Source organism: Trachurus japonicus, chromosome 5 (assembly GCF_045865225.1).
Source record: "Trachurus japonicus isolate A0001 chromosome 5, Traja_1.0".
NCBI lineage: Eukaryota > Metazoa > Chordata > Actinopteri > Carangiformes > Carangidae > Trachurus > Trachurus japonicus.
The window spans coordinates 24,506,582-24,533,652 of record NC_140911.1 but is presented as its reverse complement, the minus strand read 5'-3'; the positions used below and the strand labels follow the sequence as shown (position 1 = coordinate 24,533,652).

General features: G+C 41.0%; 2 protein-coding genes across 2 annotated transcripts in view; one reads left to right on the top strand and one right to left on the bottom strand.

Moving 5' to 3' along the window:
• Nucleotides 1-1,614: 1,614 nt before the first annotated feature.
• The window catches only part of stab1 (stabilin 1), a 77,961-nt gene continuing 52,504 nt past the window's right edge, over nucleotides 1,615-27,071 (top strand). The window contains exons 1-25 of the mRNA XM_085776916.1: nucleotides 1,615-1,729; nucleotides 4,513-4,637; nucleotides 5,420-5,535; nucleotides 6,947-7,032; nucleotides 7,299-7,368; nucleotides 7,536-7,631; nucleotides 8,186-8,299; nucleotides 10,141-10,328; nucleotides 10,490-10,620; nucleotides 11,189-11,307; nucleotides 11,648-11,724; nucleotides 14,705-14,827; nucleotides 18,290-18,427; nucleotides 19,023-19,094; nucleotides 19,278-19,391; nucleotides 19,704-19,757; nucleotides 20,115-20,195; nucleotides 20,310-20,468; nucleotides 20,555-20,617; nucleotides 21,101-21,193; nucleotides 21,547-21,633; nucleotides 21,722-21,833; nucleotides 23,629-23,815; nucleotides 26,090-26,183; nucleotides 26,835-26,993. Of these exons, the coding sequence (XP_085633042.1) occupies nucleotides 1,682-1,729; nucleotides 4,513-4,637; nucleotides 5,420-5,535; nucleotides 6,947-7,032; nucleotides 7,299-7,368; nucleotides 7,536-7,631; nucleotides 8,186-8,299; nucleotides 10,141-10,328; nucleotides 10,490-10,620; nucleotides 11,189-11,307; nucleotides 11,648-11,724; nucleotides 14,705-14,827; nucleotides 18,290-18,427; nucleotides 19,023-19,094; nucleotides 19,278-19,391; nucleotides 19,704-19,757; nucleotides 20,115-20,195; nucleotides 20,310-20,468; nucleotides 20,555-20,617; nucleotides 21,101-21,193; nucleotides 21,547-21,633; nucleotides 21,722-21,833; nucleotides 23,629-23,815; nucleotides 26,090-26,183; nucleotides 26,835-26,993 (2,706 nt within the window). The 5' untranslated portion in view covers nucleotides 1,615-1,681. The remainder of the gene's footprint in view (nucleotides 1,730-4,512; nucleotides 4,638-5,419; nucleotides 5,536-6,946; nucleotides 7,033-7,298; nucleotides 7,369-7,535; nucleotides 7,632-8,185; nucleotides 8,300-10,140; nucleotides 10,329-10,489; nucleotides 10,621-11,188; nucleotides 11,308-11,647; nucleotides 11,725-14,704; nucleotides 14,828-18,289; nucleotides 18,428-19,022; nucleotides 19,095-19,277; nucleotides 19,392-19,703; nucleotides 19,758-20,114; nucleotides 20,196-20,309; nucleotides 20,469-20,554; nucleotides 20,618-21,100; nucleotides 21,194-21,546; nucleotides 21,634-21,721; nucleotides 21,834-23,628; nucleotides 23,816-26,089; nucleotides 26,184-26,834; nucleotides 26,994-27,071) is intronic.
• Nucleotides 15,443-17,338, bottom strand: LOC146987649 (E3 ubiquitin-protein ligase TRIM35-like). The gene has a single exon (XM_085776917.1). It carries the CDS (start codon nucleotides 17,120-17,122, stop codon nucleotides 15,692-15,694), a length of 1,431 nt encoding a protein of 476 aa, XP_085633043.1. The 5' UTR covers nucleotides 17,123-17,338; the 3' UTR covers nucleotides 15,443-15,691.

Sequence of the window (27,071 nt, the reverse complement as noted above, 5' to 3'; positions counted from 1 at the left end):
TCAGCTGACAAGGAAATCCGTCCAAATCACACCGCCCCGCTGGGACGACCAGGAGGGGAATTCCGCTCAAAACTTCCTGTCAGGAAGAAAGAGGGTTTCTCACAACCTCTCACTCTCTCATCTCAGACCAACCCCTAATTAGAGTGCAAAATGTTAGAATATTACCTGCTATTACAATTATTTTGAAGTAATTTTTTCAATAAATCCCACAATGCCACTTTGCAGCCACTTGAGTATAAGGAAATTATGAAACCATCCAAAGAGGAAAACCTGAATCGATCAAGATCAAGAAATAACTGGCCAAACCATTGGTGAAAAAATGCTTTTTAGCTGCATCCCAAAAGAGAATTCCAGAGCAGGCCCAAGAAACAAATTTATATCTGACAAAAATGTATTCATCTTTACATATAACTGTAAAGCAGAGCGAATAAAGCCGTAGGTCAGTGTGTTTTCTCTGAACACAGACTTCAGGTTCATATTTCTAACTGGACCTTGTGTTGTATCACTTATTGTCCTTGTTGGTCATGTAGGAAACGTTTATTTTGTAGCACGATAACAAAGCGCTACAAAATAAAACACTGTTAACTTTGACTTCTCTTGCAAGGGTAAAAGATAGCAGCAGCATCACAGTTTAACACGAGGAGACAATTGAATATAGTATTAGTGTGCATGATAAAGTATAACACTAGAAGACTACACACTGCCTCAGTAATAATGAAAACTGTTCAAATTTAGTGACATTTTAAAATCGGGACTATAAATGACTTTGTATCTTACAAACCAATTGTAACTCCAAGGCTGAGGGTCAGTGGTTCATAGGTACTGTAATGTAATGTCCGTGTAGAGAGGACAGAGCTCTGGAGGGTTGGACTAGTGAGACTACATATATAATATTCCTGATCAATATACATCTGCTGCAAACTGTATGTCGCTGCTTCTATTGCTATTGTGACTGAAATGTGCTATCGATGACACTGCTCCTGCTGCTACTTTATCAGTACTGCTCCTGTTACTGCAGGTCCTGTGGTGTTACTACAAGAGGAGCAGTAGGAGGAGATGACCTCTGCTGGGAGGTTCCAGGAGGTGCCAGTTCTGTTGTTTTTTTCTTTCTTTCTTTTTCTAGATTAGAGAGGAAAAGACATGACGCCAGCAGTCGCTCCAGCCTCTCTGGCTGCTCTCTGCCTCACCGGACACTAAGCTAAGAGTTACTGTAGTTAGAAAGTCATTATTGGTTTGTTAGTTTCCAAGTAACAGGGACTGTTTCCTTCAGACTCCAAATGAGCCAAGAACACTGCTGATAATCCCAACGCTGCCTGGATCCACCCTGTAATTGTTCGTTGTTGTTTTTTTTTTTGTTTTTTTTTTGTTTTTATATATTTGTAGTAGTTATCTTAGTTTTTCCATCTAGCAGCAGGCTGCTTTGAATTTTCTGACTGCTGGAAAACAAGTCTTCTAGTAGTTCTGTTGTCCTTGCACAGAGGATGTTGATAAATGTGTGTTTTTTCCTGTAGCGACTGCAGCAGGTTGAGCACGAGGTTCAGACTAGACATCAGAGGAGAAAACCAGGGTGAGATATAACCGCCTGGACACAGTCAGATTTTTTTTTATATATATACTATTGACTGAGGAGGACGTTTTGTTGGTGGATTTATTCTCCCCCCTGGATGTGACACTTTCAGCCATGTTACTGCTACTGCTGCTGCTCTGCGTCCAAACTTCGTTGCAGACGGTAACACACTCCCAACTCCACTACACTGGCACACTACTGTATATCACCTGTTTATTCTCTTTTACATCTCCACATTTTCAACTCAAGTGACTCTACACTGCTACAGACTACAATGTCATTTGGTCACTGAATTAATGAAAAGTTATGGGTGATGTGGACTCTAGTTACAGTAGGTGCTTTTGCATTGAGTGAAAAAATAAGTGGTAAGATGAAGACTTGACAAACACCTCAGCACAATGGAAACTCAAAAGAGAACTCAACATTCATTTGGTCGCTTCTTGCATGTTGGGAGACTTCAGCCGATATCCTGACTTTTAGATCTAAAATTAGTCTATCAGCATACTAACATTTCCTAATTAGCACCAAACACAGTGTAACAAAGATGTAATTAGCAGGTGTTCAGTGATAAACTGAAGCTCTGGAGGATTTGAAATTTCAACTGAGGAAATAACCAGTTGTTACAGTTCACCCTCAGGGGAACATGAATGTGTGTATTAAGCCCTATGGCTTCCCAATCAATAGTTTTCCGAGGTGTTTCACAACATAAGTGAATACCTTGACCTGCAGGTGATGTTAGGAGCAGTTGGAGGATCATGCACCACAGTCCTTATGATCTCTTATCCGAGGACCATGAACATCTGTAGGGGAGACCGGGGATGGTTGTAACATTTCTGTATCTTGGAGCTCTTTTAAGCCAGTGCTTTCAAAATGTGACACAAACTAGTTGCATGTGTCTGCTATTAAATGGTGTAGCAAGCTGTTATCTCAACAAGTATATCATTTACTGTCAGCCATAGTCTGATCCTAACCTTAACCGTTTCATCTTTTTATTTCAAGACCTAGGCATACTGCAATTCAAAGAAAACACGAATGCAATTAAAATTTGGGTTGGAGTAGGTTAACATCCTAAACTGCTGTTACAACTAACCCAGACCCTTGTAGCCATGAACCAGCTTACCTTACAGCTGACAACTAAAACATTAGCACTAACAACTTGCATCAAAGATATCTACATAGACACACAATAACTGTGATGTAAGTTTGATGAGTTTAACTGCAAAACAGGCAGTGCTATCACAAAAATAAACGGAGGGGAAAAATACTTTCTTACATCAAAACTCTAATTTTTTCCTTCTAAAATTTGCTGCGTCTGCCACAGGGTGCTATGGAAACAGGACTAAACTGAGCATTTTCAGAGTGAATCGGATGATTCAGAACTCTCCCTTACCAAATGTATTTGCACTCCTGCATTGCCATCACTAGTCCATCTCTGGGAGTGAATCTGTAGCAGTTTGCTTTAATCTCATTCACATTAATCATATACATTTTATACAGTATTAATGCTGCTCTAACATGCATCCCTGTGTGTATGAAGCACATCTGACCCTCAGGCCATCATTAAGCAGCTGATGACTGGTCAATTTGGAGATGCACTCTCGCTCCTCACCTGCATTAACACTGATATTCTTTAGTTCAAGACACTCAGCTTATATTGTCTACATATTTCTGCGAGTCAAATGTAATCAACTAAAAAAAAAAAAAAACCTCATCCATAAAAGAAGTGACCTCATTGTAGGCTCAGACTTGGGCTCATTGAAACAGAGTGTGTGCGTAATCTAGGACCACAGAGAACCACTGAGCGCCAACACGTCCAGGTGTTTACATCAAATGTCAAATTTCAAAATCTCTGTGTTATCATTGACCCTGACTTCGAGTTTGAGCCTCACATCAGAACTGTGACGAAATAATCACTGGGAAGACGCAGTTTGTCCCTGAGTGTTTCTCTCAACGCTGATACAGACACACGATGCATGATGATCACTTGCAAACTTGATTGTCCGACTGTGTTGTAGATAGTGAGACAACAAGTCCATCCATCATGCTGGTGATGCATCTCTGTGGTTGGAGGCGCCACCACTTTGCTGCAGGATGGGTTACCTTTGAGTTGTGTGCAGATATCCGTTGTATCCAGACGATGAATCTTAATAATGACCGTGCTGATTCCCTGACCTTTCCTTTAGAACCATCCGGCTGGCAACAGATTTTCATATAATGGCGGCGGATAGAGCTCACTTTTGATTCGTCCAAAACACACACTATGAAACATCCAGATACCTCCATACTGCTCGTCCGTACTGACCCAAGTGTCCTGAAGCCGCGACATGAACAAGCTGTTCAGAAAAAATGGATTGGCCTTGTTGTAGTAGAAGCCCCCAGTGGCTCTGTTGATGTTTGTGGTAATGTGTGAGATTTGCTGTGAGATGTTCATTCTCGTTGTAAACCAGTGGATGTATGATGTGAGTAGAAAATTGGTGAATTACTGATTTTGGATGAAATATCCCTTTAACTACAGCTGTTTTACAAATGCACTTAGGCTACTAGTTGTTATGTAGGTTAAGGTTTTGCATATAAGAAATCAGATGTGACTGAGAAGCAATTAAACAGCTCCACCTCAAACATTAAAATACTGCTCACACATGAAGGCATCAGTGTTATTAATCCATTAACAAAATAGGCCTACATACTGTATGCTGATAAAACACTACTTCACTTGGACTCAAGTAGGATCTTAGTAGACATTGGTGGTCAAAGGTCAAGGTCATGCTGGCCAGAAAACGACAACAAATTGTTCATATAGTACGAGCCTCACAAACAGAGGTGTAGCCTGAAGCTGAGTGTCAGAGGCAGGTCACTGAGTCTGTATAGCATGACATCTGTTCATGTTCACTTGAACACATATAAAGATATTGTGTTTGAGTCACTCATCTGCTCTGCTCCCTCAGACCGATACCTCACGATGTCCTGTCTCAAGGAAATTTAGCATCCACACCATCTGCACCTCCTGCGCTGCAGCCGTCACCAGCAGCTGTCCCCACGGCTTCACTCATGTGGGCAGCACCAACTGCAGGTAGGCTACTACCATCCTGTAGTTGAAAGTTAAGTAAAGTGGGGGTGCCGAGTGGTGTGGTGGGTTGAGCGGGCCCCCCATATGCAGAGGCTGTAGTCCTCGCTACAGTCGGCCCCCGGTTCGAATCCCCCCATCAGGCGGCCCTTCACTGCATGTCATTCCCCCTTTCTCTGCCTCCCCATTTCCTGTCTCTCTCAACTATGCCTCAAATAAAGGCAAAACATGCTCAAAAAATATACTTAAAAAAAAAAAGAAGAAAGTTATTGATTTTTTTAAATACATTTTATTTTTAATCGAATTATTTGTACTTAAGTGTTTCCATATCATGTAACGAATAGAAGTACTCTTACTTCTTCACCTTCTTCACCATTTATTAGACACCAGTTACAGGTCACCTATGAAATTCAGACCTCCAACCTTCTCTCCTTGTGACCTTGGCAGCGGGATGTTGTTGGGGCCTCTTGCCTCATTTCAAAGTTGTTGAAAGATACACCAAAGACAGTTTCACACTAAATATTCTCACATGATTTCACATTCAAAAAATACATTATTTAGAATTTGTATTTGCTCTTCTGTCCATGTATTATATCTCATGAACCCTCAGATTATCTTGCCCCCAACATATCCACAGTTAATCAAAGCAATGCATGCTTCTCTTCTCTTAATAAGCACAGAAAGTTGAATTTCATGAGTGTAGTAGTAGGGATATTAGTATTAATAGTAATAGTATGTGTGGTGTGATTGAAGCAGCTTCTTCACCTCATGTTCGCTGTGTGATGCAGTTACGTGGTGCAGATCGGTGGCAGAGAGATGCAGCTGGATGGATGTCAGCACTTCTGTATGAAGTCGGTCATGCAGCCACTGTGCTGCCCACAGTACTGGGGAACAGTATGCCTCCGTAAGACACACACACACACACACACACACACACACACACACACACACACACACACACACACACACTTGTGGCAGTTGTCACATTAATGGGACAAATCTGCTCTTCACCAGGAGACAGTGGAGATGGAGAAATCGTGAAATCCTTGCTCATGATTGATTTATAATATTTATGTCATATAGGTCTATATAATAATTTTTGTCACAAGAATATATCTGTCTGTAAATTGAATTTAATGTCAGTAATTCTTTTTTTAATATTATATTTTTGGACAAAAACAGTTCCTCTTAAATGGGAAGATGCAGAGAGTTCGCATTTGAAAAAATCTGCGAACCCACTGTGTTTTTCCTGGGAAACAAGAACAGATTCTGACTGGACTCTCATTACCCTGTACTCAGTCCGCTGTACTGTGTTTTGGTGACTGATAAGCCTGCACTCAAACGGACGCAGGTAGTCAAACTGCTCATGTCTGGATGGTATTTTATTTCATCACCTCTAATATACAATAACACTGTTTTGTTTTTTCCTACTGCACTGGTGTTTTCTGTCTGAATGTGTTTCTGTTTTGGTCCCATCGACACCTGAGAACAGAGGCCACATGGTTTTTGGAGCGTGTTGGTTCACATACGTGTGGTCAGATTTGAGTGTGTGTTAAGAAGAACAGTCTCCTCCAGCTGTCCGTGCAGTGTATCAACCACGCAACACAGGCGTTATTATTGTCCTGTTTATTTCAGACACTAACAGTCATACATTTCCATTCACACAGGAACACCTTTCAGAGACCCTGGGTTTTTGTTGTTGCTAGGTGACCATGTTATCTGCTAGCAATCAGCTGTCAGACAGCGGGCTCTTCATCGTCAACCAGAGATTTCTGACAAGACAGAAGAAATAAATATATTGTCAGAGGCAGAGTGGAGCTGGTTTTATAGGCTGAGACAGCTGTCAGTCAACCAATCACCTTGCTGCAGATACAGTGACTTATGACAGTAGAAGCTAAATATCTATATAATATCTAAATGAGCTAGAGTTGTTTAGGTCAGCAATTCTCAGAATTAATTAATCATTGTTCAATTTGATAGATTCATCAATAATAATAAAAATGTTAATATGCTGTATACTGCATTTTGATAATGATTGATTGTTATATAGTCATGTTTCAAGCAAAGACAATAAGAATAGAAATTCAAATTTTAAAAAAATGCTGATTGGTCAAGCACTCCGTTGTGCTGCAGTTCAGATGTTCATCTCATGGTAAAGATAACATGTCTTGGACAGAGTGAAACAGATTAAGATCACGATTTTATCAGATCATCTCATGACAAGAACATGCAACGTTTCTAGTGTGTAAGAGCCTCTAACTTAATCACCTGTCTCTCCATCTTTCTGTCCACCTGTCTGTCTGTCCGTCCCGCAGCCTGTCCCAGCTGGTCAGGGAAGACCTGCAACTTCCATGGAACCTGTATGGACGGAGGCCTCGGCAACGGGACCTGCGTCTGTGACGTTAGTTTCCTGTCTGTCTGTCTGTGACTGCTTTATCTGTTTGTTAATGAGTTAACAGATCAGTGTTGTTTATGGAGTAGATCCCTGAGCCAGGTATTGACTCCCACAACATTTAGATCCCTATCTGAGAGATTTGACCACTGATCAGATCTTCTTTTGTGTGTTTGGATGGAGAGATACTGGGAAAGATACAGAGTATAAACATTTTAGTTAGTTTGGCATCATTGCAAAATTGGACTTATAAGAAAACAACATTATCTTTTTAGGACGGTTTTGCTGGCTTTGCCTGTCAGGAATGTAGGAATCCGAATGCTTTTGGAGAAAGGTGTGATAAAGGTAGGTGCCCCAACATAATGACCTCTGACCCCCATGGTATAACATGGAGTCATGTCTCCAGTCAAAGTAGAAGGAAAAAAAAGCAGATTGAAAGATTATTTAATTATTATGTCTGTGAGAATGTCCTGTAATTGTTTGATAATCTCTTCCTGCTCTCTGTCTGCCAGAGTGTGACTGTGTGTATGGAGTGTGTAATAAAGGTCCAGAGGGCGATGGACAGTGTTTGTGTCAACCGCCGTACACTGGAAAGCGCTGTGACCAAGGTGAGACCATTGTACTGTACATTACATAAACCATATTGGGCCCTATCACACCGTGGCGCTGCAGGGGTTGGAGTACTGGGTTTATGATGCCATAATCTTACAAATAATATGTGGATGTCCACAGAATGGGCTGGTAGAATTAGCCAAAGTATGAGAACAACTGTATTGTTAATTTCACAGCCACATTGAAAATAAATCAAATTTACTCATCTCAATCAAAGAGCAATTCATAATTTCCAGCCTTGAGTTGAGTCTGCAGAGTTTTAAGGCTGCATACCTTCAAGCTCCACCAACCACACGGTTGCATGAACATGGGAGCTCGTAGTCACAAGTAAAAATGAATAGATGACTGGACTGTGGGAGCCAGACTGTCAGAGGACACGAGAGTCAAATCAAAGTGCAACAGTCAAAGGAAGGGGACCATGATAGAGGGGACATACAATTTGTCAGCCTTGTTATCTGAGTGTAAAACTGACACACACAATTCATTTCTTTGCTACCTGCTGTCTAATTGCGTCTACAGTGAGTTGTTGTTGTGTTTGTGTTGTTGGCAGTGAGCTCCAGGTGCAATACCTGCGGCCCCTACTCATACTGTAAAGGAGAGGGTGACGCCGCCGACTGCGAGTGTTTGCCCGGCTACAGGAAGTCGCCGCAGGGCAAATGCGCAAGTAAATATACAGTCAACTCTGATTCTCTCTTTAAAGCAGATATCAGTGGAATGTTTTTATTAATATAAGTCCTAAATAGTCCTATTTTCCGTCAGCAATCACTTACATGAAGTATTTCAGCCTAAACACGAGTCTCTCCGTCACTCTGCTCTGCTGTAACCCGAGGAGAAAATTTTCCTTGTGGGATACAAGTGTTATCCAATGAGGGGAGAGAACGGCATGAAGGGCTGTGTGTGCAGCCAAGGGATGCGCGTGAATGTGGTGACGTAGCACGAGGACCAATTGATGCCTGACAAGGGCGGGGGCTGCTAACTCATGGTGCGTTCAAGGAAACTCGTACTTTGTGTTTTTCCTTCCTGTGAAGTCATACCAGTTCGATCTGGTACGAGTTCACGGGTCGGAAGTTACGAGTGGCCGTTATAGGGAACTTTCACAGACAACAGGACGGTAAAAACACGAGCTACGGGTTACCTGGAACGCTACCAAGTCGTAGTTGTGACTTGAAGCTGTAACTTACGGTTTCAAAAGCCTGCCTTGAACACAGCATTAGCCGAAACGGCCGTGCCGCTGTTATCTGCTTTAATTTGAACTCTGCTTTGCCTTTTCGTTTCTTTTTTTACATTTTGGTCTGTTGGTCCATTAGTCCAGCTTTATGCTAGTATTAGCTTAGCTTTCCTGTGAGAGCGATCCCAGGTCTTTGCTCTGTAAAGCCATGACTCAGTCGTAGACTGACCTCTGGGGACCTTGGAAGGTCACTGACCTCACCAGTGTATTTTGCCAGGTTCTGCCCTATTTCTTCATTATTTACTGTATATCTTTGACAAACTCTATTTTCCCTCTAATAATGCTGTTTATTTGTGTCTGTGTAACCTGATTCTGCTTAAAACACCAGTTTTGCAGGGGGTTCCCCTATTCTGGTGTTAGCTATAACTTGTAAGAAATGCTGAAAACCTCTTCTGTGTCTGCTACAAAAGTACATGACTACGTAGCTAGCACATTAGCAAACACTTCACAAAAAACTGGAGGAAGTTTTGTGCACATCAGCTCTCATGTACAAGCTGATCTGCTACAGCGCAGAGGGGGGCAGAGTGTCTGTTTTTCTGTATAGACACAGAACCAGAGTAGAAACATGTTTGACTAAAGACTGGGGCCACAACCGGTTCCTCCAGTCTCTGAGAAACTCTTGTCTCCTCCTTTGTCTTGAGAACTAGAAGCAGCGCTACAACACAAAGAGATAAGTCTTACAGAGTGCACTCAGTATTTTTTCATTTTTACTGTATTTCTTCTGTTTGTAAATTGAATTTTCACACATCTATGAATGAACAGCAGTTATGATGCAGATTGTTCTTTTTCTGCAGTAGTTTTCAAATGTTGTCAATTATTCTCCTCTTTTTTTGGTAAATTGTTCATTCTGCAAAGCTGCTCTGAGATAGGTCGTTAACCCAACCCTAACCCTTTTTGTACTGAGCATCTGCAAAAAAAGAAACAAAAATCATGCATTTACTAAACCCAACAAAAGAAAAATGAAGAGGTTCAAAAGAAACTTCAGCACAAAAGTCAATTTACGAACAATACAATATTCTCTGTGTTGTAAAACCGTGGAGCTGACACACATAAAGTGATTCAGATTCTGTTATTCCATCAGTTGTTGGTGTTTTATGGCATCGTGCTGTGTCTGTTGAAGACAACATGTGTCTGTGTTGTGGTAGATTTAGTAAATTGTGTTTGTGTATTATTTTTTGTGGTGATGTTACTGTACAGTTTTGAAAAACGGGTCATTGAGATTTATTTCACTGAAGTGAATTATGTTTTGACTCCGGACTGTTCACTCCCCTGTTCAGGTGTTTGTTCGGGCAGGGACTGTGACGTCAACGCTCAGTGCTCCACACAGGGGTCAAAGGTCACCTGTGTTTGTAAACCCGACTACGAAGGTGATGGAAAGATCTGTGTACCCATAAACCCTTGCACTGTCAACAACGGGGGGTGTCCCATCAACTCCACCATATGTGTCTTTAGAGGAGCCAACAAGGTGAGCAGACCAGAATCAGGGGAATAATTATCAGCCAAATAAAACAAAACCCTGAGACTGTGTTTAACCCCTCTGTCTGTCTGTCTGTCTGTCTGTCTGTCTGTCTGTCTGTCTGTCTGTCTGTCTGTCTGTCTGTCTGTCTCTCTGTCCCCTCCTCTCAGTCCAGCTGTGAGTGTTTGAAAGGGATGTCTCCTATAAGTCCTGAACTTGGCTGCCAGCTGGTTTCTGCTTGCTCAGCAGACACCTGTGACCCCACAGCTGTCTGTCAGACTGAGCTGGATGGACGACCAAGGTCAGACACACAAACATTTTGTCTTTTGCGTCATCTAGAGTTAGAGAGACCACTCTGACCACCATGAGACCACCACCACTAGTCTCGAACCAGGAGGCCTAAAGCCACTTCCTTTGTTTTGTTTTTTTCTGTCTAGAGCCGTTTTCCCACTAAAATTAGCGGGTCGACGCAGGTTTTTTTAAACGCGGGTCGACCCGCTAACAATCGGCATTTGGCTCCTTTCCCATTGACCAAAATAGCCGAGTCTGACCTCCCGTCTGACACCCCCCCCCTCCAAGGCCTCTTTATTTATGTAGTTATTTTAGTATTTTTGTGGGATTTTAGCCTTTAATTGACAGGACAGTTGAAATAAACAAAAACTGAGGCAACAGAGAGAGGGGAAATGGCGTGCAGCAAAGTTTCACCTAATATCCTGTTCCCCTGTAGAACTAAAACAAAAACAAAAACTTGGTCTTTTCTCTCTCTCATACACAGTTTATCTATATGTCTTTAGCTCCCTTGACTTTGTATACAGTATGTGTGTATTGTAGTATAATTAATTAGCCCAGCTCCCTCCCCCCTCTCTAAGGTGTGTGTGTGAGGCGGATCAGATCGGTGATGGCCACCGTTGCTATGGTAATCTGATGGAGCAGCTTATGGAGCTTGGCAGGAGTGGAGAAAATCTGACCCACACCGTCACCCTGTTCGGTAATACACACAATCTCATAGTAAAAACAGTTTGATTTACTGTAGTGCGCTTTGTAAAGAGTGTTAATTACTCTGTTGAATTAAAATCCAGTTTAATCATCAATTATCCTGCTTTGAAAAACACTTTTACTGTAGAGGTGAGACTGTAAATTCATTAGCCTAAATAAAGAAGCAAAAACATGACTTCATCTTGATTCATGAATATAATCAATTAAATGTTTACAGCTGACAGCAGAAACTGCATTGAGCACACATGATACGCTTATGCACACTTCACAATGCTGTAAAATGTTGCCTGTGACCTTTGACCTTTTGGTGTCAATGTCTGTGTGTGTTTCAGAGAAAGGCTGCTCGCTGCTGCTGAGTCACAATGGACCTTTCACAGCTTTCATCCCTTTGCTGACAAGGCCACTGACTGTATGTAGATACCCACATGTACACAGGTCACCTGTCTGTCTTCACCATTCACCTGCACCATATAGTTGTTGTGATTATGTTTTATATACAGTACACTGATTAGCATCAAAACAGTTGGTGCTATTGTCATGGATTCGTGTAAATCTTCTTAATTCTGATTTATAAGTAATTTGATAAAAAAAATAATTTGTGGTTTCAATTATTACTACGACTGATCAGTGTATTTATTCATTTTGCATATAAATCATTAGTTTTACGACAGTTTAAGAGGAAGCGCATCTCAGTCTCCACCTCGTGTATGATGGAGTGACCAGACCACAGCCTGTGTTTGCTTTGTCTTTCTCTGCTTTGTATCTCTGACAGTAAAGAGATACTCTGGCAATTTATATCCAATCTATTGTTTATGGCCAGAGGACCCCCACCGCCGTCCCCCCACCCAACCCCCCTCTCTCTAATTGAGGTCGGTCTGGAAACACAGACAACTAATGACAGATGGTCATAACAAACTACAAACTAGAACAAACCAGAGAGTCAGGCCTCTGGGCACACACACACACACACACACACACACACACACACACACACACACACACACACACACACACTGCAAAATCCAATGTAACCATAGAAACCTTAGCTGATGATTTTAGATTTTGTTTATTTGAATGAAGAATATTAAAAAGGTATTCAGAAGAATTTAAAATGGCAAAACACCATCAACAACCTATGAAGAAAAACATCTAAATGAACTATGACCCCTTAACCCTTTGATGCACAACATGGGTCTAAATAGACCCGAGTGAGTTTTGTTGTGCTATATCTTTGCGAAAAATTTATTTCATCATATAGAATTCCAGGTATTCCTCAATTAACTTGTTTTTGATCATAATACATCCTTATTTTATTTTTTACTTTTTCACTTTTTTAATAAAAACACATTTTGTATCACTACCCCTTTAATGCGCAACATGGGTCTAAAATGACCCACATTCATTTCCAATGTGATTTCATGCTGAGTGATAGTTTCTTTGCTGTAACTTTTGAAATCTATCTATTTTATGATTGAATGTTCCAAGTATTATTTAATATCTTGTTTTTTATTAGTGGGGTCATTATTTCCATTTTTCATTTCTTACTTGTGAACAAAAATGAACAAAAATGTCTCAGTGAGTGGACCAGTTGAAAAAACAAGTATAGCAAGAATACTTTAATTTTAGCATTCCCTCACTATCTATACCAACAACAGACCATTGTTTCCTTGATTACAATAATGACTAGTCATTACTTGTCCTTTTTCCCCATTAATAGCTCTGTTGACATATTCTACTGTGGTCAACAGCTAGCCATAGTTTATTCTATCTGAGTAGGCTATTTCAGTGTTATATCTTTGAAATCACTGCACAGTATTTATCATTTTCTTCAGTAAATATTCTTTTTTAAGCACATATAATCATATTTACTTGTTTTACAATTATTCCAATTTACCTAAAGAAACATTTGATGACTCATTAAAGATAACTGTGCATAATTGATATGGTTTTAGTTACCTTGAATAAGTAGCTACATTACTTGTCATAAAGGGAAATACCTTAATATTAGCAAGTTAGCTAACTGTTAACATGATGACATGTTCTAGCTGGTGACAACAATAGAATAATATTCTATTGTAGACACCAGCTAAAACATGTCAACAGCTACCTAGCTAGCTAGCTGGTGACATGTTCTACTGTAGCTAACTAATACAGTAGAATGTAGAAATGTCAACTGCTAGCTAGCTAACTGGTCCACTCTCTGAGACTTTTTGTCTATTTGTTCATAAAATAAGAAAGTAAAAATGGAAATAACACCCTGTAGTAATTAAAAACAAGATATTCAAATGATACTTGGAGGATTCAATCATAAAATATATTGATTTTAAAAGATACCACAAAGAAACACTCACCCAGCATGAATTCACATGGAAAATGAATGCGGGTCATTTTAGACCCATGTTGCGCATTAGAGGGGGTGTGCATATGTTGTGCATCAAAGGGTTAAAGATCATTTTATCTTCTCACCTTATTTAATTTACATTTATTGCATTTAAACCTGCGATCTGAGGCCATTTTTCTTTTGTTTTTGCAACACCATCTTTTAATATAATGATGCCTCTGACAGGTTTATATATATAACCGGTGAAATCAGGATGCAAATGTGAAATGTGCTTTTTGTTTGCCCAGCATCCATGCACACCACCTCCCTGAAGCTTTTGTGTGGTAGAAGCACACACAAGCCAAAACATTAAGACCACGCCTGGCGAGTAAGCTGCTGGTCCTCCGAGTCCGAATGCAGCCAGAGCAGCTCTGACCCTCTGAGGCATGGACTGTGTGACCTTTGAACATGCCCTGTAGGTCCAGGCACCGAAATATTAGCAGAAAATCATTTAACTCATAAATTGAAACATTGAGCTTTCCCAGACCCCTGTCACTAGTTTATGGTCTGTCCATCCCCAGATCTCTGTCAGCGGGTACACAGGTCTTCACATTTCTCAGATGCTCCGACCTGTTCAGCTGGCCACAATAAGGCCTTTTCCTTTTCAAAGTCGCTCAGGTCTTAACACCCACATCTTTCTCCAGCTTTCAATATGTTGTTGACCATGAAAACTCTGCCTGGGAAAATAATCCAGTAGCAGTAGGTTTATTTTCCACCACATGTAACTGTGACAGTTATAATAAACAAGGCTGCACTTTCACTTTGTGTTGGCGCAGTTTTGTTTGTTGGACGACTGTCATTCACAGAGTGCAGCTTGTTTTTACATTCCTGAGGAGAGACAGTGATAGAGAAGATGTCCTTGAGGATTCAGGGCTAACTATGTACAGTATAAGAGAAACTCAGAACTCACGACTCACCTCTGATGGCCTGTTTTCACTAATTGCCAGGAAAAAAAATATGAATAAATAAGTTCCACATTATTGATCTGCTCACTTAAGTGTTTCTACAGGGTGTTAATGAGGAGCAGATATGTAAAAACCACCTGATCCTGGGTCAGCACCTCTCCAAAGACCTGGCCGGACGCGACTTTACCATGGACGGAGGAGCCAGGATGAGGGGCAAAGACAACAAGGTAATACCAAGAAATTATCCATGTATCCAGGGCAACGGCTGGTTGTGTCTGTTTTTCTCTCACTGTTCTCCATAAGGTCCAGATTTCTTAAACTAAGGTTTTTTTAAAAAGTGAAAAATTTAGATTTTTCTCTTGCCAACCTGAGGTTTAAAAAAGTTAACGATTAACGCAGGCAAACAACAAATGGTCAATATAAAGTGTTGTTTTTACATTTTATTTTTTATTGGGTGTACAATCACAAATGATTGAAAAGAAAAATTATTTACTGATGACTGACAAATGATTGTTTTGTTGACATACTGTTAATATGGCTTAACACAATTTTTTAGTAACACCACTGATCTTTCTAAAAAAAAAATTGTTTTTTTAAAACATCTTGTTCCAAACCTATTTACACAGAAAAAAGAAAGTAAAGAATCTGTTAAATGTCATCACAGCTTTGTCACCATCATCACTAGATGTGTGGGCAGTCGGTGAAATTAATCAAATCTTATTAAATTGACACAGTTTCTATGAGTTGTGTTATCAATGTTATTTCCATGTACAGTCTACCTCAACAACTTTTTTTTTTCACATCCAGCACGCATTTTAAATTAAAATATATTTATTTATTAACAGATATTTTAATTTCTCACCAAATTAACTTTAAATAATTGGATTTGATGAGCAGATTGAAAGCTGGCTTTAGTTTAGCTTGTTCAGAATATAATATATTATACTGTACAATGAATATCAGAATATACTGTATATAATACAGTATAATGATTGATTAATTGATTTCCAAATCCAGCATTATCAATAGTTATCTAATACAACTAAAAACAGTAGGTGTTGTCATATTGCTCATCTCTATCATAAAAGCCTCTAGCTCTGCTTTTCCACTGTCACACAGACTTTCACTGGTAAAATCTTCAGTGGAAGGGGGTTCTCCGTGTAGATGTATGGAAACAGGGTGCCAGTGAAAGTGTGTGTGAAGGTGTGTATTTCTGCGTTAGTATCATGGTCAGAGAACGACAACCTTCCTTTGTCAAAGTCCAGCTGAACTCTGATCCTCTGGAGCGTCTTCTTCAGTGGCAGGTCTTTCTCTGAGCATGAATTAGAGAACGCGGTGAGTTTGCTGTTGAAGAACATAATCCTCCACAATCCAGACTGTAACAGTTTGTCCTTCTCGGTGCTCTCTCCCAACACGCCCAGTTCCCAGTCCTTATTTTCTCCAATGTCAATGTCCCAAGTGTGAGACCCTGAGCTAAAACCTTCAGAGCCAAGAACAGAGCAGGAGAATTTGGTTCTCTCTGGATTTCTTGGAAGCTGCTGTCGCTTTCCAGACCTCACATCAGTCAGATCTCCAGACACAATGAGTTCTGGGTCGGCGGTGTTTGGGTCCAGAACCACAGGACTGTAGGAGACCAGATCCTTCATCTTGTTCCAGATGTTGAAGGCCAGGTTGCCCAGATGTTTGGCCACATCTATCAGAGCTCCTGAGCCCAGCTGTGGATCGTCCAGCAGGGGGCGCTGCTGGACTCTTTCCACTGCAGCCTTGTAGTTGTTGAGGAACGAGACGTCTTCAGCTCTCAGCTCGTCCTCTGTGTCTCTGACTGTGTGAGACAGAGCTGCTATCTCTCTGCTCAGAGCCTCAGTCTTCTCCTTCATCACCCGACTCTTCTGCTGCTCTTCCTCCCTCAGAGCTTTGATCCTGGCCTCCTCTTCCTCCTCTAGAAACTGGTGAAGCTTCTTAAACTGCTCCTTGATCTGTCTCTCTGTGTGTTGGACCTGGACCTTGATGTGTTTGGCTGTTTCATCAAAGTTTCCTTTAACTTGTTCAAACAGCTTCAGTTTCTCTCGTAAAGGCTTCAGGGTTATCTGAAGCTCCTCTTTGTGATCCTGAGCAGCCTCGTCGATGGGACTGAATCTGTGGTTCTTGTGTGATCTTGAGTCTCTGCAGACGACACACACCGGCTGCTGATGGTCCAGACAGAAGAGTCTGAGTTTCTCAGAGTGCAGACTGCAGACAGACTCTGATCCTGCTGAAGGTCTCTGATCCCTCTGCTGTAAGAAGGTCTCACACAGGTTCTTTAATGCCAAGTTACGAGGGGGATCACTCCTTGAGGATCTCCTCATGCAGCATGGACACTCCCGACTTTTTTTCTCCCTCCACCATTTCTGCAGACAGTCTCTACAGAAGCTGTGGCTGCATGACAGAACAACAGGGTCTTTGAAGACATCTTGGCAGACAGGACAGGAGAGATCCTCATCCGATCTGCTGGACACTTTGTCTCTGCGTGAAGCTGAAAACATGGCTGTGAAGTCAGTCAGTCAAAGAAAATTACTTTCACTTTGAGTCGTTGATCTTCCAGCTGATGATGTGACGTCTGCAGCAGGTTGAAGTCCAATGTTCCAGCTCTTGAGTTTCTCCCCAAATTTCCTGCAGCTCCCTCTCTCAGTGAAGTTTTTTTGGTGTGATGAGGAAACTTATCGTCTGTCTCTCGATATGCGTGTTTGTGTGTGCTTCCTCGTATAAAAGGATTGATATATTTCCTGCTTGTTGAGTCATAAAGTGGGTGGAGCTTTTTTAAGGCATTTCTCCAGACTGCTCATGTTTATAACAGGTGTATGTTGCAACAGCCTCACCAGAAAACACAACCTTGTATCTCAGTGAGTTATTATAAATATCTTGGGGAGTAAAAACAAAGTTAATGCAACTTTAAGGATAAATTAGAGTCAACTGTATTACAGCCATGTGTGTTACCTGTTTGTAATTGAGATATCATTCCTCTTGTCCACACTGGCTGTGAACTGGTGAAGTGATCCCATAGTTACACAGTAAGAGATAATAGACAAAATCCCCAGTCCATCTCCTGAGTAAAAACAACTTCAGTAAGTAAGTAAAATATGGTTTCACCTTTTAAAGTTTTTCTATTTTTAGTACAAACTCCATGTCTTTTCTCAGGATAAAATATTTTGCCCTTTGACGTTAAATACATCAACAGATTGATTTGATGTATTTAACTAATTCATCATTAACATAACATACAATAAGGGGAAATGAAAGTATCATTGTGCACAAATGTAGAAATTTGCATTTGACTTCACACACCAGTCAGAACACATCCTCACTGTAGTTGGCCCTGGTTCGAGTCCTGCATCGGGCGGCCCTTTACTGCATGTCATTCCCCTTCTCTCTGCCTCTGGTGCTTCCCTGTTTCCTGTCTCTCTCAGCTATACCGTCAAATAAAGGCAATAAAAGGCCCGAAAATGTACTTTAAAAAATAAATTAAATTAAATAGCCCAACATGCTCAACAATGAACAATAACAATTATTCCAGTGTGAATCCAATAAGCGTAATCAACTAACAGTGTGATCTTTAACAATCTCAATTCTCAAACACCTCAGTTTACACACCAGTCCACATGAACACACTGACCGTCCACTCTGCTGTTCCTCTTTCTCTTTTGTTGTTGTAGAAGTTCATCATGATGGACAGTCCCAGGAAAGCGTACACCATCCTCCAGGAAGACCTGCCAGCAGCCAACGGCATCATCCACATCATCGACAAGCCAATCACAAACATGATTACCATGAGGCCTGCTGCCGATGAACGGGTGAGTTAAAGGGTCACTTCACGAAGGCTACACCAAGGATCACTCAAAATGTCTCAGCAAAACAGTTCAAATGTATTTTTTTAGGAAATGTTCTCTGTTAGTTTTAGTGAGAACATTTCTGGTGCTCAGTACTTTTGACCAGTAAGAATTTATTAGTTTTGATTGAATAGCAATTTAATTTTTATATCAGATTAAAATCACACTAGATGACTTCCTGCTATAACTTTATAACCTCAAGGGCCCTGATTTTTTTGAACAAATCTGACCTCACAAGAAATATACTTGTCCCACTGACAAACACTTAAGTTGTTCATTTTCAGTTTCTATAACCTTTACATATATTTTCATTAATCTTGTGCTAATGTAAATAAAGAAACAATAACAATAGTGTGTGGATAAACTATTACATTTCATATGCAACACAAAAATGACAGATTTCCATGTATGTGATGAGTTCAACGATCAACAAACTGTGTTGCTTCTGTAACAATCCTAATCTTAATGAGTAGAAGTTGAATAATGAATGTGTTGAACCCCTGCTGACCCCTGGTTTATGTGAATGTCAGTAGATTATCCCTCTTCTGTTTATGTCCAGTTTGCTGATAAAACGATCGGAGAGATTCTGACTAAGGATGAAAAATACAACCGCTTCCTGTCTCTAGTTGATGTGAGTATTTTTTTTCTTTATGCGTCAGACTTTTATCTTGAGAGTAAAGAAAATAAAAGAGTCCCGACTCCCAAGGCAATTTTCTAGGTTTTACTGCATTGTTGTTTTTCTGTAACACTCTGTTACAATTCAGAGGGAATTATTGTACTTTGCTTCACTTAATTTATCCTTGTGTGCTTGTAGAACTGTGGGGGGCCACCTCCTTTGAAGGGTCCGGGACCCCTGACTGTGTTCATCCCCACCAACCAAGCTGTGGACCGAGCCAGAGACGGCAGCATCCTCTACATGCTGAATGATGTAAGGACCTATGGAGAGGAGTCACGTCTGATTATCTCTGCAGATTTGGAGGTTTTTTTTGCAGTTAGAACAGATGTGGGAGAGGCTTTCAAGTAGAAATCTGCTGATATTTTTTATTTTTTTTATTTACTCTCATTGAAAAACAAATCCACAGTGTGTTTTTTCCCCATCTCAATAATGTATTGGTTCCTATTCAAGATGTCGATGTTTAAAAAGCTGTGCAGGTATTAGGTTGTTTATTTTATTTTTTATCATCAATGAAAGATAATGATTGGATTTGATTAGAAATTAAATTTTGCTTTTTTTTTCAAGGCCAAACATAAACTCCAGGAGCTCCTCAAACACCATGTTTTTTCCCAGGCTGCGGTAAGACACCTCAAAGAGACACCTCAAACCCAATCCAGATATCCATTATTCTTCCTTTCTGTTTCTTTCCTCTATTCTGCCTTTTGGACTTTTTTGCTCTGCGAGTGAAGAGGTGATACATATTGGATAAAAAGGCATTTCTGCCTTTCTATCCAATATGTATCACCTCTCTCCTAATGCCACTTATCTTACATCTTATTGCTATGTAAAGCTATTTCAATGCCCCTTGTGTATGAAATGTGCTTTCCAAATAAAGCTAACTTGCCACTTTCAGGACAAGTGGCAAGTAGTTAGTGCTTGGAAACTGTGACTGTCGATCTTTAAGGTTTTAAATGATGTTGTTTTTTCTGTCTGTAGCTGTTAGCCGACGACGTGGCCACTCTTTCCAGGATTCCCACGATGGCCAATCAGATTGTCACTGTTACTGTATCTGAAAGTGTAGGTGTCTTTGATTGGTCCATCAGTTTCTGCCATAGTTTGTCTTGTTTATTGACCAGTTCACAATACTGGACTACAGCAGTTTCAATCAATAATACCTGCTTCCTCTTCCAGGGTGAGATCCTACTGGGGGAGAAGGGAGCCCGTCTGGTCACCACCAACATTAAGGCGTCCAACGGTATCATCCACATGATTGACGGGCTGCTGTACCCACCCTCCATCCTCCCCATCCTGCCTCATCGCTGTGACACCATTGAGAGCAAGATCACTGTGGTGAGAGGAGGCAGCTGAGAGTCAAATCAAACTATGAGCAAGCAGAAAAGTACAGACTGTGAGTGTTGCTGATGTGTGTTTTCTAGGGTCCGTGTGTTCACTGCAGTTACCTCTATGATACAGAGTGTCCAGAAGGCAGCACTGAAATGGTAAATACACCACTGTTACTGCAACATCTCTAGACTCATGAATTTCCTTTGAAGTTTATGTGAATGGATTAATAAAAAAACACTCAGAGTTATGTATTAAATAGACACAATGATACTGCTGTTAATTGACTATTAATTCTTATTGTATAAATATATTATATTACATATATATATTTGAGAGCAAACTGACATACTATAACAAATAGGCAGAGATTATACAGTGGTTAATTCTCTTGTTTATGTTAAGTATACAGTAGCATATAACAGATATGAATCACTAACATGTAGCTGTTTTGACAGTAAAATTGTATTGGTAAAAAAAAAAACCTCTCTTTGAAAAATATTACAGTTACCAGATCCATGTTCCAGAAATCTTTCTTCAAAACTTTGCTTGAATTATGTTTTTTACTTTCTTCCCCCACCTCTGGTTGGCAACAAAGACAAGTGCAGGAAGCCAATAAATCCCCATGTTTGTTTCCTCAGGACCGTCATCAGACCGGCTGTGATTACATCACGTCTTCTCTGAATCCAACTCTAAGTAAAGGCTGCGCCAAATACTGCAACACCACCACACAGGTGAGAGCGGAAACGCTGATACCTGCACCAGCAGCTTAATGTTCAACCCCACACACCCTCCCCTCGACTAAAGGTTCCTGTAATTGAGACGGTGTTTACTGTGCTGACTGTGTGAGATCATTTGAACCATCGTTGTTGTGTTATTGCCAAAGTTTTCTGACCATCAAAGAGAAATCACTGCAGACACTTTAACAAATCATTTTAATTTTCTGTTCCTCTCCTGTTGTTAAATGATAGTCAAATATGATTCTCGTTTGTTTATTCACACAGAAACAGAAATACAATGAATGCACTTCCACATGCACCACCCATCTGTCCTACTCCCTCAAAAACTTTGGTTTTGTTTTGGGCAGGTAGCAGAGTGCTGTGCTGGTTTCTACGGTCCGGACTGTAAACCCTGTATTGGAGGATTCCAGCATCCCTGCTACGATAAAGGAAAGGTGAGCAACAAACAATCAGCTGTCACAGGACCCTTGTCTCGTAAATCATGTTTATTTGAGCTTTGTTTTTTTTCCTCACTACATGCAGTGCTTTGATGGCATCAATGGCAACGGCTCATGCAGCTGTCAGTCAGGCTTCAAAGGTGTCGCCTGCCACATCTGCTCCGATCCAGCAAAGCATGGAGAGCAGTGTGACGAAGGTAACAGCTCCTCCTAGTTTACACTTACAGAACGACTGTACACCTGTGAACACACCCCCTCACGTGTTTAGACAACACAAGGGGTCAATTCACACTTTTATTACCGTTGCACGCGTCAATGTCCATATAAAGTCCATCCGTATTAAGACACTGTCAATGACAGGTCGACGCTTTTATGGGTCTCTGTCGGCCAGATCACAAATAACAAACCTATCTTCTACTTATACTTATACTTTATTCATCCTAGAAGGGAAATTTGTTTCCACTTGACTGTACATAATGGACATTAAACAGACAGACACACAGATCAGCAACACAGGACATCACACAATTTGCACACAAAAATATCACATACACAATCATTAAAGCAGAAGTAAGCGGAAGTCTTAAATAGTTATATCTTCCGACAGCAATCACTTATATAGAGTGTTTGGTCTGAAACACGGGTCTGTCAGTCACTCTGCTCTGCTGTAAGCCGAGGAGAAAACTTTCCTTGTATCCTACAACCTTTATCCAATGAGGAGAGAGAACGGCATAAAGGGGCGGCCCTCTCTGTGTGTGCAGCCAAGGGATGCGCGTGAATGTGGTGACGTAGGGACGAGGGCGGGGGCTGCTAACTCCATCGGCTGACAAGAAGTTAGCCAAAACGACCGGATCGCTTACTTCTGCTTTAACTGTGGCGGATATGGTGACAGACAGGAAAGAGGAGAGGAATGTCAGCGGGGTCTGTTGTTTAGGGTGGCTATGGCTGCAGGGATTAAGCTCTTTCCCATGCGAGCTTTCCTAAATCTGAGTGTCCGATATCTGTGACCTGAAGGTAGAGGGATGAGGTATTGGTTGAGTGGGTGTCCTGTTCTATGGAAATAGAGCTTCTCTTTGTCTTTGTCTTCTCGGGCTACATGCAAATCAGAGTCCACCCTACTGCAGTCCAGAAGGAGCTGGTAATGCACCAGAATAAATATGGTAACTGAGAAAAACACTGCAAACAGAATATATTCAGTGTCTTAGCGGTTTAGCTACAGCAGCAGGGGTCCAAAATAACCTGACACAAACACATGAATGAGTTGTGTTTACAAACTATGAGTGAGAAAGTTTCATCATCTTCACACACACAGATGAATGCTCTTGCAGATCAGATAAACATTACAGCAGCAACTGTGTATTTGATGGCGTGATAGTTTCCTTTGTTGCTTACATGAGACAGAAAACAAAGGCTAATGTGATGTGTAACTTTTGCTGCTCTTACCACAAAGACAGATGAGTGTGTATATTTCTACACACTGCTTCATGCTGATGGGGACACAAATGTCACAACCAGACTTCCCAGCAGTGCATCCAGTTGTTCTTGAGATGTTTTATTCAAAACCAAGAAACTCAACCTCATAGCGGTGCCAGAGGAAACATCAGGGAAACACTAGGCGACAACAAAAGTGACAAATGAAAATAGAATAATAAAACTATAAGTAAAGGGGGAAAAAAGTAATAAAGTAGATCAACAGATATAAAGCAGTCACACCACTTCATCCTCATCCTCACCAAAGATAATGTCCTCTGGGTAAGGGGATTGTCTTACCCCCTTATTCTGGATGAGTCCTGTTTAAGTGAACTTGTAACTACGCACAAACAGTTGTGTAGCCTATTGTACATGTATAGCCTAATTGTTAAGATGTCCACTACATCATTAACATTACATATATACAGATTTATATAAGGACTCAATGATGTATTTTGTTGTTTCTCCAATGTGACTGTCTGACAATACACTCACAATGTGTGTGTGTGTGTGTGTCTTCAGAGTGTCAGTGTCTCCACGGTGTGTGTGATAACCGTCCTGGCACCCGTGGTGTGTGTCGGAGGGGATCTTGTTTGGAGGGATACTCTGGAGAAAACTGTGACAAGACGGCAACTCCCTGCAACTCTGACGGACTGCAGGAACACTGTCACATCAACGCCTACTGTACACACACAGGACTGCATTACACGTAAGACACTACTACTACTACTACTACTACTACTACTACGACTACCAATGTGTGAGGGTGTGCATTAAATTTAGTCACACTTTCTCATTTTATAATTGTTAGTTTTAGTCTTCTTTGTTTGCACAAGTTTTTTTTTTTTTGCACTTTGCCAGATGTCAGTTTGATGTGATACACGACACGAATGTCAGATATTAATAGTGCATAAACTTTAACATTCAGGAGCATCTCAATGAAGATTTAGATGTTTGGTAGATGTCACCACCTTATTCTGAATATTCCCTAAACCAGATTATGGGCCTCAATCAGAATCTGATGTGCATGCATGTAATTGTATTCATTGATAGAGAGTGAACAATCTTGTCACAATCAACAGAGGAACAAAGTGCAGGACGCTCAGTAAAGGTTAAAGGAGAATTCCGGTCATTTTTGACCCCTAAATCGTTGTCCTGATGGTCACCCAGTGTTGGGGGGAGCAAAAAACACGACTAAAATTGATGCAGGCAAACCGGAGTTACACCATGGCTAGACGGCGCTAGCGATAGCAACAACACTAAACTACGGGGGCAATTTTTTCAACCACAACAAACACTCAAAAAACAATCAAATATCTATGGTACATGACTGGAATCCTTATGATACACCACTGAACTCATATAGTGTACAGTAAACAGTATACACTTTGTGTTTTTGCATGTAACCACTCACCTCAGACAGCCGAACTGAAACATCCTGGAAAGACATTACTAAGCGATCACAGAGCGCCTGCTCTCCCCGCCACAGAAACAAACACTTTTTCCTTGTTGTGATGATTTCTTTACAAAAATAAACGATGGAGCAGTGCAGTGGTAATGTCCATAATATCTCCGACCGTTTATTTTTGTAAAGAAATAATCGCAACAAGGAAAAAGTGTTTGTTTCTGTGGCGGGGAGAGCAGGCGCTCTGTGATCGGATAGTAATGTCTTTCCAGGATGTTTCAGAGTTAGGCTGTCTGAGGTGAGTGACTACATGCAAAAACACAAAGTTTATACTGTTTATACTGTACACTATATAAGTTCAGTGGTGTCTCTAAGGATTCCAGTCATGTACCATAGATATTTGATTGTTTTTTGAGTGTTTGTTGTGGTTGAAAGAATTGCCCCATAGGTTAGCGTTGTGGCTATCCCTAGCGCCGTCTAGCCATGGTGTAACTCCGGTTTGCCTGCATCAGTTTTAGTCGTGTTTTTTGCTCCCCCCAACACTGGGTGACCATCAGGACAACGATTTAGGGGTCAAAAATGACCAGAATAGAATGAGTTTGTTTTTCTGAAAAGGGAACGAAACTGGAAACTGGGTAGCAGACTGAGATCAGGTGGCGTGGAGAGTGAGGAGCCCGGTCTGTGTTTGTTGGCTGGGGAATGAAGGCTGGAGACTGGCAAGAGGAGTGTAGAGTACAGTGCAGGGCCCGATGAGCCGGTGAACAGCAGGAGTGCTGGCTGATTGGAAATCAAGTGGCTGAGAGAGAAAAAGGGAGGGTGAGGGAGTGCCACACACACACACACACACACACACACACATGGCGAGAGAGAAAACCAGCAGAAATAGAGGGGAAAACACTGGAGTCATTGCCCACACTGTGATAGCTGCATGGATTTCCATGACATTTGGAAGACAGTGATGTCTCCCAGAGAATGAGTTTCAAAAATTTTGTGATGTTTCATCGAGTCCTAGTATGAAGCCAGTGTTTCTGTTCACCCTTCGTTTTCTGACCTGTAGCAGAACTGTGACAGCGCTCCCTTCAGCCTCAGCTCCTCTCAGCACCAACACACTAAACTAAGATAATAAACTTCACACCTGCCAAACACCAGCATTACTGCTGTCATGATGTTAGGATTTAGATCACAGCGCCACTGTGGATAAGAAGTGAGATGTTTACATCCACGACGCGACTGTGGGGCTGTTGGCTCGGACAGAGAGGGACCTGAACTGCTGTTGTCAACGGAGAGGGGGCGACAGTGGCAGTGAAGGCAGGAACATCCTCAGCTTCACATGTTTATTTGTTTATGTCAATTATTGGACTTGGAGTCTGTAAAATAAAGCTATATATATTAATCATGTGATCAATCATCCACTGATCCATCCATCCTTTGTCATCCGTGGAGATGATTCAAAGGAGCAGTCAGTAATTCTTCTGTCAGTCCTCTGTTACCTGAGCAGCTGCTGACTTTGGCGTCTGTGTATGTGTGTGTGTGTGTGTGTGTGTGTGTGTGTGTGTGTGTGTGTGTGTGTTGTTCCAGGTGTGAGTGTAGAGATGGATACGACGGTGACGGCCACTCCTGTTCTCCCATCAACCCCTGCCAGCAGAGCACTCGAGGACACTGTGACATGAACGTAAGACTTACTGCATAATTATGTGTGAATGATGAAGTTATTTAAACCTCCCCAGAGTTGTTGATATTTTAAAAGCCCCTCGACCAATATCTCAACAAAATAATAAAACAATACTGAGTCAGCACTAATCGTTTCACCATTAATCAATAAAGGAAAACATATTGAAATCAAAGATAAATTACATAATTTAAACATTGAACATCAGACTTTAAAACAAAATGTGTTGAATTGAGCGATTGTTTGCATAATGATGACAGGAATTATCAGATAGAAAAAGCAACAAGATGGCGTTTTCCATTTATCAAATATTTTATCATGCTGCTGAATAACACACAGCAAGATGTACAGATAAAACAGATAAAACTGGTGCTCTCTCAATACTGAAAATACAATTTTGTGGTGATTTGATCTATTTGATCTTAGTAATTTTATGATAAATCTCCGAAGGAAAGGTTGAATTTACATGCAAACATGTGAATAAATAAAGATACAAGGCTCTGCCATGCTCTCCAAAACCCAGGCCCACTACCTCCCTTCAGCTGAAGGAAAAATGACGTAACCCTCCTTCTTTTCTGACCTTTCAGAGAGTGAAAACTGATTCAAGTCGGCCTTCATAACAGACCTACCCCTCCCTCCTTTATGTCTCAACAGGCAGAGTGTGTGTATGTCGGCCCTGGTAACGCGTCGTGCATCTGCAACGAGGGTTGGACAGGTGACGGCAAAGTGTGTGTGGAGATCAACAACTGTCAGCTGGAGAGTCGAGGGGGCTGCAGCGTCAATGCCAACTGTAACCACCTGGGGCCTGGACAGGTGTGAAGAAAAAAGATGTTATTAACAGTTCCTAATGCAGTTTACACGTTCTCTCTTTCTTATGTTCTCATGTTTCCT